The sequence below is a fragment of the Carassius carassius genome, chromosome 28, assembly GCF_963082965.1.
Source record: "Carassius carassius chromosome 28, fCarCar2.1, whole genome shotgun sequence".
Classification (NCBI taxonomy): domain Eukaryota; kingdom Metazoa; phylum Chordata; class Actinopteri; order Cypriniformes; family Cyprinidae; genus Carassius; species Carassius carassius.
Genome location: NC_081782.1, coordinates 16081863 through 16097905, shown reverse-complemented (window position 1 = coordinate 16097905; position 16043 = coordinate 16081863). Strand labels below are relative to the sequence as shown.

At 37.5% G+C, this 16043-nt stretch overlaps 1 protein-coding gene across 19 annotated transcripts in view; it reads right to left on the bottom strand.

The window, feature by feature from the left end:
• Positions 1 to 14209, bottom strand: part of ncam1b (neural cell adhesion molecule 1b) — a 102607-nt gene extending 88398 nt beyond the window's left edge. For 7 of the 19 annotated variants that reach the window (XM_059514598.1, XM_059514592.1, XM_059514594.1 and 4 more), the window contains exon 1: positions 13872 to 14208. In XM_059514598.1, coding sequence (XP_059370581.1) covers positions 13872 to 13923 — 52 coding nt within the window. In that variant the 5' untranslated portion in view covers positions 13924 to 14208. Of the gene's footprint in view, positions 1 to 13871 lie in introns of all 19 variants that reach the window. The other 12 variants (XM_059514591.1, XM_059514593.1, XM_059514595.1 and 9 more) reach the window with 5 other exon arrangements.
• Between the last annotated feature and the right edge of the window lie 1834 nt (positions 14210 to 16043).

Below are 16043 nucleotides of genomic sequence, written 5' to 3'. Positions count from 1 at the left end.
CTTGTTCTAATTATAGAATAACAAGCGGTGTATCTGCTGAAATGCTCACATGCTTAATGAATTGATGGAGAGACAGTGCTTTATGGCAGAAGATGAGCTACCAACCAAATGAACATGAATACTGAATATTGCTACTGATATTTAGACATTTAGCATTGAGTGAGTCATGTCTGCCAATGCCAAACTCAATGTTACAATGCTGAGGTGTCATGGGTGATTGCCAAGATGTTGCTATATGGATATTCTGGATGATTTTTAGAGCATTCCTAGGTGATAACTCACTAGTCCTCCCTCTCTCAAAAAAACAAAACAAAAAAAACTGATTCACTTAAAATTCCCATTTAAAAGCTTGTAGTGTGATTCTGATTTCAATTAATTTGGGGGTGGTTGGCGGGGGTATTGGAGGAGTTATGCCCGAAGCACGAATGCTTATAAGGGAAAACAACTAACGACTCCTAACACTGTGTCTACACCGGATGCGAGCGGCGCTTTGAGAGAAAAAAGTACAATGTGTGGTAAGTACTGCTGCTCCATAGTATAAACAGAGTACATGCGATCGCGAATCTCAAAAGTGATAGTGAAACTAAAAAGCGATTGTGCACTCAAAAAGGGTCAGGTTGGGACGGGGGGCATCACTATGCCAGTGCAACATCGTGATGTCTATAAGCCATTCAGATGGATGATAGCATCGTCTATCGGCCCAACCCTACCACATACTGTACATTATCGTTTCTCCTCTATGCCCCACCTTTCTGAAACGTGATTTTTACAAAGCATATCATTTTGAAAAGCGAGGTGTATTTCTGCATTTGTGATTGGAGAAACAACAAACAACAAGCACTACTCTACACTGCTCAAAGCTCACATTTGAATCATTGGTTTCAAATCCTTTAAATATGAAAATGTACTTACAGTCTGTGAGTCAGCATTATTTGTCAGAACATAGGCATTGTAGGCTCTTCCAGGAAACAGTCCTCGTCCTCCGTAAAATGTGTTGCACACATCTGAATATTTGGGTTGAACTGTTCTGCAACAGTGTTGTAAATATAATTTAAACACTGATTTATAGTTGTGTCCTCTTTTGGAAGGAACCAAACAAATTAAGTTTGCTTTCACATCGAAAACAAAGCATCTCCACAGCATGGCCACAGCTGTAACAGTGTGAATGAAAGTTACGCCTTCTTTCTTTGCAAGAACATTTGGCCATGTTATGCAAATCTTCCCACACAGTGACATAGACATGTGGGGGCGTGTTTAAATTAGGCATTTTAGGAGGGCGTGGACGAGTCTTAACTTTTATAAAGAATATCTCTCATTTGGGTTTGAGACTTTAGTCTTTGCAACTTAAGACATCTATTCATGAACAGCTTGTGTCACTCCAAAGAGAAAAGAACACTTGAAATCACATTATATGACCCCTTTAATCACACTACTTAAGGATAGCAAATAACACATGCTGCAATGAAATAATATTATACTAAAAAAATATGATATAAAATAATATTTAAATAAATAATATTGACCAAATAAAAATAACTTAAAAATTATAAAGTTATGTAATTATAATAACTTGAAAAGTTCACATTTTTGTCAATTAAGAAAAAAATAATAATGACAAATAAACAGTAATATAAAGTAAACTAATTTAAGATATTCTTCTTGATTTTATAACCATATTTTATCTTTTTTTTTTTTTTTTTTACACAAGTAAAGATTAAGGAGTAAACATTTTAACCAACACTGTTCAATGAATTCAATATTTATAACATGTCCAAAGATTGGTTTACATGAGAGAAATAGATGAGAAAGTATTATAGAGTTTGCCTTTCTGTTACTAATAACAGTAAGTCAAAAGCTAAAATACACCATTTACATAATTTTTATTTGAAATTTCTTTTTAATAATACAGAAGAACTTATACAGAAGAGTTAACCAAAGATGGTCTCTGCACTCAAATGACTTCATGCTTAACACTGTCAAAATAAAAGTCCCACTTCCTACAGTTATGACAACGATTGGCAATAATCATAAAATGACAAATATTGGCTTATATACTAATCTTGGTGATATATTGGTTTACTACAATTGTATTGTTCACCCAGCATGTTTGAGTTGCATGTTTCAAGTGTGAGCAAAATAGTAACAGTGATGCTTGCCAACCAAAAATGGCCATTACCCTCATGTTGTTCCAAACCTGTATGCATTTCTTTCCTCTGTGGAACACGATAATCAAACAATTTCCCATTTAATATTTTTATTCTTTAATAAGTGCCACTAATATACATAGGATTAAATGTGTATGAATATAATATAAGATTCAACCTAAGAGCATCATTCTTAAGGCTTGATGACTGTCCAGTGTAACTATATTTGATGATGGAGCTCAGAATGAAAAAAGCGGTAGTGACCCTGTTCCGTCATCATGTATTTACAGAGCAGTGGACTGATGCAGTGAAGCAGAGAGACTAATGCATGTTCTTGTCAAGCTGTGGGTCCTAGATGACGCACTCGCTGCAGCCTGACGTAGCAAATTTTCTGCCATCAGACCAGAAGGGACATTCCTGATCAAGTGCCTTGAAATACTGCCTGCTGGTCCACAGTGCACGCCCATAAAAAACAAAAACAAAAAAGACTAAAAATTCATAAGTTAACCCTGAGATGCAATATAAGCATGAAGTAAGCCCAATAAATGCTGATTTGCTTGTAATACTGATATCTGCATTAGCACTACAGTACTAGTAGTACTAGGGAGCTTCTTATACCAAAAAGACAGTTTTTCTCATTCATTGCATTTCCGTTGTCTCTGATGGTCTGACTGCCTGTGGACATTTTGCTAAAACTCTACATGGAACATCCGGGAGAAAAAAAGACAACACGGCAGGGGTCATGACACATCCAGCTTCTGTTGGCAGAGTAAGTGTGAGGCATTTCAGGCAGGGGAGGTCACCCAGTCACACTGGACTCTCCATCTGTGTGTCTGTGCATGAGTGTGAGTGTGTTCGGGTGGCACGTGCTTGTAAGTGAGAGAAAGAGAGAGGGAGGAAAACAGACAGAAGGGGACACCACAAGAGAAAGAGGCAGAGAGGGGATGTGTGTGTGTGTGTGTGTGTGTGTGTGTGTGTGTGTGTGATTAAAAAAAGAAAGAGATTAGACACAGCAAAAAGAACAGCAGGACACATGGGTAGACAGTAGACACTCATCTTTCACTGTTACATGAAAAGTGCTGCTATAGTACTTCAACTTTAGAAAATGTTGATGGTCAGCCTAAGTAATATATAAAAAGTTGCAAACCTCATAAAATAAATGGATTCAGAAACACTTTCCAATTATTTTATATGAGTTTTGCAATGTTTTCAACCTTGATAAAGAAATCTTACGACATGTAAATATATTAAAAACTTTAAAAAAAATTTTTTTTTTTTAGCACTGTTCATTCCAGTAAATGAGGACTCAAGCTTGGGACTCAAGCATATGTAATTATATTACATTAAATTGATTTAATTGATTAAATTAAACAACTTTTGTTTATCTAGTTTATCAGCAGGAGCGTAGCAAAAATGTTTTTTTTGCCATGCCGTATTTCTGGAAAAGTGGCACATACTATCTGGTTTCAAGAGGCAGGAATGGAACGCAATGCAATCCAATACAAATAACTTTTAAAAAGCAAACAATTCTGAGGTTAACTTTATGGTTTTAGCCATTAATGCTTTGTACGTGCCTGCAATGACAAATGACTTTACAAATGTTCAAAGGAGAATTAGACCTAAATGAATTCAAAAGCAAAAAATAAAAACAAGAACTTAAGATTGAAGTGACCCCTGAAACGTGTACAATCACAACATTGCTCTTTTCACATGGGAATACTGTATGTGAATAGTAAAAAGACTCTAATTGCATTTCTTTTTAGCAGTAGACAGATGCTATAAAGACATCAAGCCCAGAGAAAAAATTCACACCAACACAAGCCCTGCAAAGAGAGAACATGCCCTCGGGGGAAGAAGCCAGTGAAAAATCAAAGCCATTAATAAAGAATAGTATACTGCCACAGAACTGATGTTTCTGACTGCAATGTGCGCAATATATTTGTGTGCAATACATTGCCTGTGAAATTGACAGTGCTATTTTGGCTGAATTCTCACATCTTTGATGTTTTATGTATTAAAAGGTATTGCATATATACACACACACACACACACAAACAGGTATACATTTAAAAATGCAGTCATATAAAAAGCAGTTTTACATTAAAGGGTATATTAAAGGCTGTTGAATAAAGTCGTTATTTTTGTTTTCACGTACAAAAAGTATTCTCGTCACTTCATAACGTTACGGTTGAACCACTGATGGCAGATGGACTATTCTGAGGATGCTTTTCATACTTTTCTGGACCTTGACACTGTTATTTACTTGGCAGTCTATGGGACAGTCTCAAGCCTCAAAATATCTTAAATTGTGTTCCGAAGAAAAACAAAGCTTTTACGGGTTTGGAACAACATGGGGGTAAGTGATTAATGACAAAATTTTTATTTTGGGGTGGAGTATCCCTTTAAAGCAGGGTCGCCTAATGGGGCTGCCATATTAAGATCACATGACCAGCTGACTACTACTTATTTTATCTCTGTGACCCTCCTGTAAATGGACATATTTGTTAATAAATTAACACATTTAATCACAGCTTTTACAGTTAGACTGAACATTTCAGCAACATAAAGTAATGCTAAATGCTGAGGTTTCTCCTAAATTTCAATTAAAATTAGGCCTAACAATCATTTGTCATTAATGCTGGAAAGAACTCCTGTATTTATCTTTAGACTGTCAGACATGGTTATATTTAGCTTGCCAGACATTATTATAACTCTTTGGCTGGATGTGATTTAAATCCAGGATAGCTGATTTGGTTCAAAAGCATTTTTTTGTTATGCCAGTTGAAAGTCAGTTGAAGTCTTCACATCCCGAAGGCAATCATTAAGTAGCTAAGTGGTCTAAATGTATTTATATCAATCGATGGAAGACGTAGGACCATAAAATGTTTGTCAAATCATATCCCTCAATCCAAGGGCTACAGTAGGCTGTCCTAACTGCCTGTTAACGTATGCATTTGCATACCTATGCGCACCCTGTTTTCAGAGAGATAAGATATCATCAGCGCGGTCCATCGCAAACCAAGCGAGAATGTATGGTGTTATTATTCTAATATTATGCGCTTTGTACTGTAATGTACTATAATGTACGATAAATGAGACATGAGGTAATCAGACAGCAATGCATTCAACCCTCCACCAACACCATCTCTCATCGTTTTACTGTAAGCTTCTGGTCTGTCGGTGTACGTTCATGTGTTTTTATTAGGAGGCGTGGCTTTGGAGAGTGATTTTCAGACAGGGTGGGTGTGACGAGTGGGGCGGGGCCGAGGGACATGGGAGCGAGGCCGGTGGAGTGATTGGAGATGAACTACACCTGTTCGACCCACCGGTCTCGAGGCCCATGGAGGAGATGGAAGGATATAAAACTGGAGCGACGACAGTGAAGGAAGAGGAAGGACCAGGCCTGGGCGTTATTTTAGGTTTTGGTTTTATTTTGTGTGCACCAATCGTCCGTGAGGGGCTGGTGCGCTGTTTTGGTGTTTATTTTGAAATTAAATGTTGTTTGATTGTCCGCCGGTTCCCGCCTCCTTCTTCCGGATGAATACAAAGGTTTATCATTACAGTGGTGCCGAAGCCCGGGAGAAGGAGGGACGCGCTGCTGAAAATCCCTCGCCGCTGTGGTGAATCCGCGGTGCCAACGAGCAGGCGAGGAGTGTGCCGCCATGGACGCTCGAGGCGGTGGGCTGGAGCGAGTTGCCGGGGACGGGCGAGCTCGCTACCGGCCGCCCACGATGTGGAGAGGCGGCTGCCGTCCGTGAGGGAGCGGAGGAGTCGGCGCCGTTCGCCAGGTGAGGAGCAGGGAACGGGGGACTCCTGCCGGCTGCCCCAAACCGGAGGAGCCGTCCACCGGGCGGCGGAGGAGTGTCGTGCCGTCCGCCGAGGGCCGTCCAGTGCCACCGCCAGGCACCGCGGAGGAGATCGCCCAGCTGGTGGAGGGCCGAGCAGCGGTGCGTCTGGGAACCGGAATTTTTTATTTTATTTTTTTCCTCTCTCCCCTCTCTCGTCTCTGTCGCTCCTCCTTCCATCTCCTTTTCTCTCGCCTCGTCTGTCCTACCCCCAGGTTCCCGCAGGTCCCCGTGAGCGGGGGGGAAGTAGAGCGCAGTCTCGGGAGTACCCCCCGGCCTGCGAGGGGCGATGGGGGTATGTGACGAGTGGGGCGGGGCCGAGGGACATGGGAGCGAAGCCGGTGGAGTGATTGGAGATGAACTACACCTGTTCGACTCGAGGCCCATGGAGGAGATGGAAGGATATAAAACTGGAGCGACGACAGTGAAGGACGAGAGAGGACCAGGCCTGGGCGTTATTTTAGGTTTTGGTTTTATTTTGTGCGCACCAGTCGTCCGTGAGGGGCTGGTGCGCTGTTTTGGTGTTTATTTTGAAATTAAATGTTGTTTGATTGTCCGCCGGTTCCCGCCTCCTTCTTCCCGATGACTAGGAAGTGTTTTATCATTACAGTGGGATCTTATGCTTTCAAAGCTAACTTGTTATTGCTAGCCTCTCCGAAATCACCTACATTTAATCATTTAATTATGGACAGTGCTTAACGTTATATACTCATGAAGAATGAACTAAAGCAAATGGTGTTTAACTTAGACATATAATAAATAACTTGCTTCAATCGTGTGGAACTACAGTACTGTCCATGAAAAAATCTGATTTGACCAAAGAGTGTACGAAGCGCAATAACTGAACAGCTCATTAATAATCAAACTGTTTAAAAGTTTGGGATCCCTATAACTTCTTTAAAGAATGATATGCACACATTAGAATGATTTCTGAAGGATCATGTGACACTGAAGACTGGAGTAATGGCTGCTGAAAATTCAACTTTGTCTTCAAGCAATAAATTACATATTAAAATGTATTGAAGTAATGAAAAAAAAAAACATTCCAAATTGTAATACTACTACAATATTACTGTTTTTACTGTATTTTGATCAAATAAATGTAGCCTTATTTCAAAAACTCCTACTGACCCCACTCTTTTAAATGGAAGTGCATCTTTCTGTTTCCTAAGAACCATCTGATTTTCCTGCTATTGCTTTCCAGGGCATTACATTTTGACTGATGATGACCATCAATAACACTCTCTTAAACACCACAGAATTGAAGGATTTCATAGACCAGTAAAGCTGAGAGCATGATGGTAATTATTTGGCAGTTTCCAGGCCAACAATGTTAGGCCACGTCTTTAACAAAGTGCACTGACAGACACCACATTTCAACAATGTCTTTCTGAATAAAAACAGCAATCCACAGCACTTAAGCCACCCATTATTTTAGAAACATAGCGTTATGACAGCACATTGAGAAACAGAAGTTATAAATAGCATTCATTGCAAGGGATGTGTTAAGGTAAAGGGCTGGTCTCATTAAGCATGAACGTGCTGCTGTTCCTCCAGCATTCTGCAGGCCTAAATCTGCCAGCTATACTAATGATCAAAGATGAGGCCAAGCAGAAGAGCTACATCCCAGGGAACCATTTAGTCAAACAGGACGTCCTGCAAAACTCAGGGCTCATTCCCAGACATTGGCTTTTACTGTTGGCCATGTTACTGCCATCCAACATCACTAGGAGAGACATTCTTTCATAGAAAAGTATATAGCATGAACATCAGTAATACGTCATGTCCTTTAAAAACATCTGCCGTAGCTTTCTGGGAAACGATCATGGAGGTTTAAAAGCGTCCACTGGGACACAACATGTAAGACAACAGAATAAGCATGTGATCTCTGCTGTACCGAACAATCACGGCTGACGGCTTAGATTAGGCCCTAGACATGAATTGACCACCAAATGGTGTCGAAACACTGAATGTGCCTTCGCCCCTGAAGGCCTTTCTGGATTATCCAGCTTAGTGACATATGCTATCGCTACACTGGCTGAACCTTGAAATAGAAACAGCCCACCAAAAATGACCCCTGGGAAGAAATGTTTAGGTTGTTTTAAATCACAGCATGACAGGATAAAAAAACAACAACTATGATATGATTTAACAGGATCTATAAATGGGAGTTGTTCAGATCTATTAATTTTCAAAAACAAGTATTCATAAATACTTAAAAACTGCAGTACATTTTTACCAAAATGGCTTAACTGTGAATTAATATTTAAAAACATTTTAATGCTATAAGTCAAAGCCATGAGGAGTGGCAAAAAATGTCATATGGCCAATCACATGTACGACAAAAATGAGAAAAAGTCATGCTTTATGATAAAAAAGCGGTCCAACATGAAGTAAAAAGTAAAAGTAAGTAAAAAGCTTTAAAAAATATATAAAAAAAAACATAAAAGAAAAATTAATCATCAAGAGGAGGACCCCCTGCAAACTCATGCCAGGTTCAATAATATATTAAAATATCACATAATTTAACTTATAAAACAAGAATTCTAAAGTAATGCGGTGCGATTCCCTGGAAATGTTATATTATTTTAAAATTAATAATTCATGATATTTTCTAAGAAATTTTTACTTTAAAAAAAAAAAAAAAAAAAAAAAGCTAAAAACTTTAGAAAAATAATTATTAACTTGTACACTCACATGCTTTCAAGGTGTAGGAAAATAGTTAGTTACACCACATTACTACTACTTTTTGAACCTACTGCAAATGCAAACACAAAATAACAGTGTTCCAATGAAAAATCAAATGCAGATGCACCAATCTCATCAGCGATGAGACAGATTCCAGTCACACTTTGTGCATGACAACCACTCTGCGTGTGTTTGTGTGGGTGTACGGCAGTAATGATCCAGGGAAATTGGTCTGTCAGTGGAACATCTGTCCTGTTAAATCCCATTTTCTTTAGGCCACAAATTCATCTCCTCGAATTCAGGAGCAAGGATGTGAGACCAGTCTGTCGTGTTTCCGGATCAGTGGCGGTGCTGTGGTTACATCATATTTATTGTTTTCCTCTTGCTTAGACCAGGCTATCTCTAGCACAGCTAATTAAAAGCCCAATGGGAGCTTAACTGCATATCAGAAGATTCCATCACAAAGATGACTCATGTCCACTGCCTGGAGAAGTGCATCATGTGACCGCAAGGCTCCGCCCATCTTATCTCTCAGATGACACTGATGAGGTCCCAGAGCATCTCTGGGAGCACAGCCTTGTGTTTTCCTCTCATCATCAAAACAATGACATAAGAGTGGGGGATGCTAAGACAAGCATCATTGTTCTTTTTGCTCATTTTGCTTTATCAAATTTCATAACTGACAATCAAACCTTTATGTAAGTAGGGCTGCAACTAACGATTATTTTGATAATCAATAAATTGCCAATTATTTTTTTGATTAATCTGATTAAACCCCATAATTTCTTTATTTTAATTTTACCGACAAAAACACTATTCCACATTCTGCCCAATGTCCTTAAAACAAGCGTGCCAACTGAATGCTATGAAAACATAAGACAAAACACAAATATTTTAGGAATCTGTCAAAAAAAATGTATTCAAAAAATTTACATTTTAGGACAAATAAACTATAAAAACTAAAAACTATTTATTCACATAATAACAAAAACGACCTTCTTTGCCTTTGGTAACAGCTCTTTTTGACTAAATGGGTATCTGAAAGAAAAAAAATATTCTGCCTTTCCTTCACAGATAACAGCAATAATTATATTATAGCATTCAAAATAGCTTACTACTGTTACTAAAAAGCTTACACATATTGGAGGTCTAACAATACAGAAAGCTTAAAATTTATTTTGGTAATTACCAGTCAGTGAGTAGTTAAGAGCAGCAGTGGCACAAACCTTACAAAACTGGTTAAAAGCCTTACATACATTTGTTGTAATAAATTTGTTAATCACTGTAGGCTACATAGTGAATATAGTTTAAATGTCTAGATCAAAAATGAAAACAAAGATAATAAAGACTAATAGAATCACAGTAATTCTCTGCAGGAACACTCGTCGTGTGCACTTTAATCAGTGAGTCTCCTCTTACTGTAATTTCTTTATCCTTGTAAAGGCGTCTGATATTTACAATCAGACAATTACACGCTGCTGTCCCTTCACAGTTCCTACTCTCATAAATTACACTCTTTAAACCTAAGTATAAATGTTAAACAACATATTTCAGCACAATGAATGTTTTTGCGCTGAATAGTGTCTCCCTCTCTACTGTGTTCTGACTGTTTTACGCACGGCGCTCCTACAGTAAAGATTTCAACTTAACACATACTGTCAGTGCAGGCCTTAATGCAAAAATGAAAAGGCTTTCGTGAATTTGTGACATTTACAGATAAGGATGACCATTAACTAAAAGTGTTTTTTAAACACGTATCTGTAAAATAGACTGACAGGCAAACCATTACGCATTACTCTATGCATCAGCTTGACACTTAAAATAAAGATTTCTCATGTTTTGGGAAGCTTGGATCAAATCCTTTTCCTGCAGGAGCTCATTCGGTTTCCTCCAATCTTTGTAGAAGCATTTTGTCCATAGAAATGCGTTGTTCAGTGCTGTATTTGATGCGACCGGCTGCAGTTGGACGTGCACTGTGGGCAGACCTGACTAATCGATAATGAGAATCGTTGTCTATGATTTTATGGTTGTCTATCGATTTTATTGATTAGTTGTTGCAGCCCTATATGTATGTAAAGTTTACACGAAGTAATGATTCACTAGACTTGTGGAGGAACCTATAGGGAGCAGAATATCCCTGAGACATGGAAGTGGGCTTTTGTTTTGACTTGAACTACTGAACAGCTACATAGCAACCACCCAGAATACCTTGGGAACCACATAGCAAGCCCTGGCAACCTCCCACATCATCCTGGCACTGTGGTAGTGAGTTTTGAAGACGCAATTCTGGAAAATTAACGTCTAGTTCTTCATTGTTACAGTGGGTGCAAGTTAACAAAAATTACACAGATAATCAATCTTTTTAAAGACCCAAAATGAAAATTGTGTTGTCACTTGCTAACCCTAATGTTATTCCAAACCCACGAGACCTTTGTTTATCTACAAAACACAAATAATTATATTTTTTATTATCTCATCCTCTTTGCCTATCTACTAAAAAAAGTCCACGCAACCATAACTTTCATGCGTTTAAAATTAAAGATCTATATGAATCAAGCAATCCAAGTCTTCTTAAGAGACACAATCACCCTATACATCCTCCCAATCCATTAGTGATTAGATTGGTGGCTCAATTGGATTGAAAAGCCTTCATGTAAACACCTGAATCAATCCGACTGAGTTTGATCTGAATGATATTTAGATCAGATAGAAATGGTTGATGTAGACCTGAAACAATCAGATCAATAGGGGAAAAAAAATAAGCGTGTAAATGCTTGAATATTTAATCTTCTTAATCAGGTTAAAAAAAAAAAAACAATATTGCACACATTCACAGTGTTCTTAAACTGGTTAGTGGAGGAGACTGAATATATACTAAATATCTGCTAAAACATTCATAAGACATATTTTAACACATTTGTAATCTTTCCGTTTAGTTATGTCAACAAGATAAAAATTCCAATTACTGTATATTCATGCTAGCTCCAGTGGCATTATAGCAGTGTGGTATAGTGGTTTTCTCCAGTTCTGAAAGCAGTGACTAGTGAACTGTGCATACTATGAAGTTTAGTTTGGTATACATAAAGGCACATGTAAATGTTTTGGATTGAGATAGCTAACAAGGTTTAATCTCGCAGGTCAAGGATGAACATTTGCTCTTTCGACCCCTGTGTATGATTAATGTTCATATATGAATAAAACCCTAAATTACATTTGTTCATTGCGTAAAGCAACTGTATTGATGAAGGGACACAATGCTTACTGGTTACATTAAAACTATCTTCATCTGTATATCAAACAAACATTTTATGGGTTTGGAATGACATGAACACAAGAAATTGATTACAGAATTTTCATTTTTAGGTGAACTAAATATGCGTCACAGCTTGGTGAAATTCTTTGGGCAAAGTGCAGTCATCTCAATTGTACTTCAGGGATGCATGAGGCAAAACATATCCACACGCAAATATTGCATCGTAATTAAGTTCGGTTAACTCTGAACAAGGGAATTTGGCACACTGACCAATATAAAGCTACTTTATTTTCATTGTGAGTAAGAGATGCTTATCCACAATATTGACAAGGGGCCAACTTTGGCCACAAATTGCCCGCTGTCCTAAAAGCCAAGAGTGTAAAAAATAAATAAAAAAACCTTTCACATTACTTTGAGACGTTCATGTTTTCTTCTAATTTTCAAATCAGTTAAACATAACTTGTTAAAAGTTGTTACTCAAGGACTACAGCTACTAGGAATTAATTTACATGCTTGACAAATCAGAACCTTATTTTTGTAGAAGCAACACAGTGGCTTCAAAATTCACGTTTAAGAAATAAAACATAATTTATGTTGTAGAAGACAATAAGGAAGTCTCTTTAAGTAATGGGAGCCCCTGATTTTATTTCACTCATAAATTCAAAATGCTAAAAGCCCGCAGGAAATTCCATAGTAATCCATGGAAAATTAGGGTCTGTCCAAATACCCACACTTGTGGTCTTGGCCACTTGTGAGCACATGCATGCCACAAGTAAATGAGTAGGACTGTCCCAGGTCCGATGGCAAAACTGTGAGCCCTTAAGGCACACTGAATCCACAGGATCTCTAAAACAGCATGGACGCAGTATTTAAGACCAAGCGTATCCAATCATTCATCATGATCAGGAACACATGTGCCCTTAAATCGCAAGATATTCAGATATACTTTCCAGTCTTTTATCAGTTAATTACTATTACATGGGATTTGGTAATAAAACAAAGCATTTGCTCATTTTATGCAGGACGTTTTACAGTGTGCAGCTGCTTTTTGTTACCTATAATTAAAAGAATTAAAATGAATGTTAATGTTTCATGTTACATACACACGACTGAACAAACATTCAGAAGTTCAAAGAACAAAGAACTAATAATCTAAATGATTGTGTGTATACATAAAGCTATGTAAAAACTTTACATATATATTTTGAAAATCTAGGCAAGTGCACTTATTTAATGCAAACTTATTTATCAATTTATATACAAAAGCAATGTAAAACAGCCATACATTTAAATAAACGACTTTGATAGCACCCTTCTTAACTACTTTGAGGGCTAGTTGGGATTCCGGGTTGCCTTTGAGGTAATACACAAAACAAGTTAATTACATCATAAACAGTTCCCGCCCAAAATTTGCTGATTGGATCTTTCTCGACTCGTGCAGCAGGTGGATTGCCAAGAAATTCATCCCACCACTGTCCCATAATGATTTACTGAGGATCAATGGAAATCAATGAGATTCTTTCGAATCCTTCTGCTATTTCACAGAGGCTTTAACTCGGTGCGCAAATACAGGGCTGCTTATATTATTAGCTCAGATAATCCTGTCTAGTTAAAGGACAGGTTCCATTGTCAAAACCCACTGGATCTAGCCTAGCAAATTAGCTCACAACAGTCCCTATAAACTGAATTATAAGGATGCTCACGTTATCTGGCATGCAGTACTGTAAACACCACATTGCCTCTCACAAACTGTATGCAACAGTGTTGATCAATGAGCACAGCAGAATTCTAACAGGTCCAGATGCACCTGCCACCGACACTACATCACGGACCATAAAAGTAGCATGCAAATCAGAAAAATGCACAAAACCCTAGCTCTTCATTTTATAACTGTTTATATTTCGTGTGCGATTATAGCATAACACTTGCACGCGATCTTACCTGCGCAACCAAAGAAAAGAAGCACCAAGATAATCGCCTTGGTCGGAAACATTGCAATCCCTTTATGAAACAGTGTGTTTACTGTTTACTACTGTTGTCTTCCGTGCTTGAAATAATGAATTCGTAATCCGTCAAATTACGCCTGCGAAGTTCCCACGAAGTTTTCTGGACGGTATGCGAATATGGACGAGGATCCTGATCGTTGGACAGTATTGATATTGTTGCGGTTTAAATTCGCATGTCCATATGTCGCGCTTTGAGACTGTGAGAGGCAAGAGCGCGTGCACACGCCCCTTCAAGATGCACGCGAATTAATCCGCCCAATCAGTGGCGCCTCTGAAGAAAGACAACGATATGAAAAAATAATACACTAAACCCAGCCTGGAAACTAAATACGACAACCACATACACCTGGACTGCCCAAAGTAAGGAATGGGAGAGGAAAATCAAGACATAGCATATATATATATTTTTTTTCCTTTTCAGATTTGGTAGGTTTAATTAGACGCGGATATTTAAAGGAATGGTTAATGCAGGGGTGAACATTCTGTCACTATTTTTCCACTCTCAAGTTGTTCAAAATCTGAAAAATATTAATTATTTTGCGCTACAAAACTGGAGATATTACGCAGAATGTTACATCCGGTCACCATTCACTGTTATTGTGTTGAGAAGGATACAATGCGAGTGAATTATGAATATTTTTGTTTCAACATGAAGGGGAGAATATATATATATAATATATATATATGTATATATTTTTATTATTATTTTTAACAGTCCATTTAAGCCACCTTTGGTAACCTAAAATATTTATTCCAGTCTTCTTTCCTCAATATAGGGAAGTGGTAGTATATCTAAAGGCGGTGCCCCATTTTGTCATTCTGAAAATAATGATCTCCCTCACGGATCAGTTCACTGATGTTTCCTTTATCTAGCTCTCTATATCCCATGCTGGGATAAAGAAGAACTGCTTTTCACTGTGGCTTCAGAAAAGAATCCATGGTGAACTTTTAGAGAACAATGATCATCGAAAGTATCCAATTTAATGGCTTGCTTAGGGGCTGGCTAAATGTTTTAGTTTGTGTGAAAACTGCATTATTGTTATTGCCATCATGCACTCCACATTGGGGTTTATTTGCATGATGATATTCTATTCCAAAAAGAAAAATAGCCTCCCTGAAACACAAAGGTGTTATTACACGGTTGAGGTAGGCAGACCTAAAACTATGTAATGTATAGGAAACAACCTGAAAGAGGTCAAATGAAACGAAATAGTCCATCATCTTTTTCATTTTGGCTATCATCATTATAGCATAATTTAAGTACAATTCCTGGACAATGTTACTTTGTTACTAAAGATCTCAAAGGCTATCAGATAGTGGTGCAATGGATCACAAAACCCACGGTTCCTATCATATTACGGATTTTGAGTCACATCGGATCAGCAAAAATATATAAATAAATAAATAAAATCATAAAAAAATTACTTTACTTAAAAACAAGCTCAACAAATAGGCTAAATTCAGTAAAAATTGTTAGGCTACACTGTAAAAGAACTGAGTGTAAATTCACATTAAATTACTGGCGACTAGTTGCATGACTTTCACAGTAATTTACTTTATGTAAATTCACAGTAAATATCTGTAAACTATTTACATTAGTTTCACAGTAAATTACTGTATCATTTTCACACTAAATAATTGACAGCTGTATACTGTAACCTCACAGTATTTATTCCGTACTGTGATTTGGCAGTATGCCTGTAGAATTACTGATTAGTAAATTAATGCCATTAGATTACAGCAATTTAGCAGTATTCTCCTGTTGAATTACAGTGTAAACAATACACAGTAAAAAAAAAATAGTAATGCAAATCAATAGCCAGTAATATGCTTTTAATTTACCATAAAATGTATTGTTAATTAAAAACTTTAAATTTAAAATGTATTGTTAATTTATTATAAAATACTGTAATTTTTAAATGTTCTTTTTTAACCCATTAATAACCTATAACACTGGAAAGATATACTCAATTCAAATAAACACAAAACAGACTCTGGATTATAATTAGACTAACGTTACTGTTGCTGGCGGTCCACAGTTGTTCCGTGCTACATATTAGTTCGATTACGCTAACCAAAATGTCCTTGCAATCAATAATGGATCAAA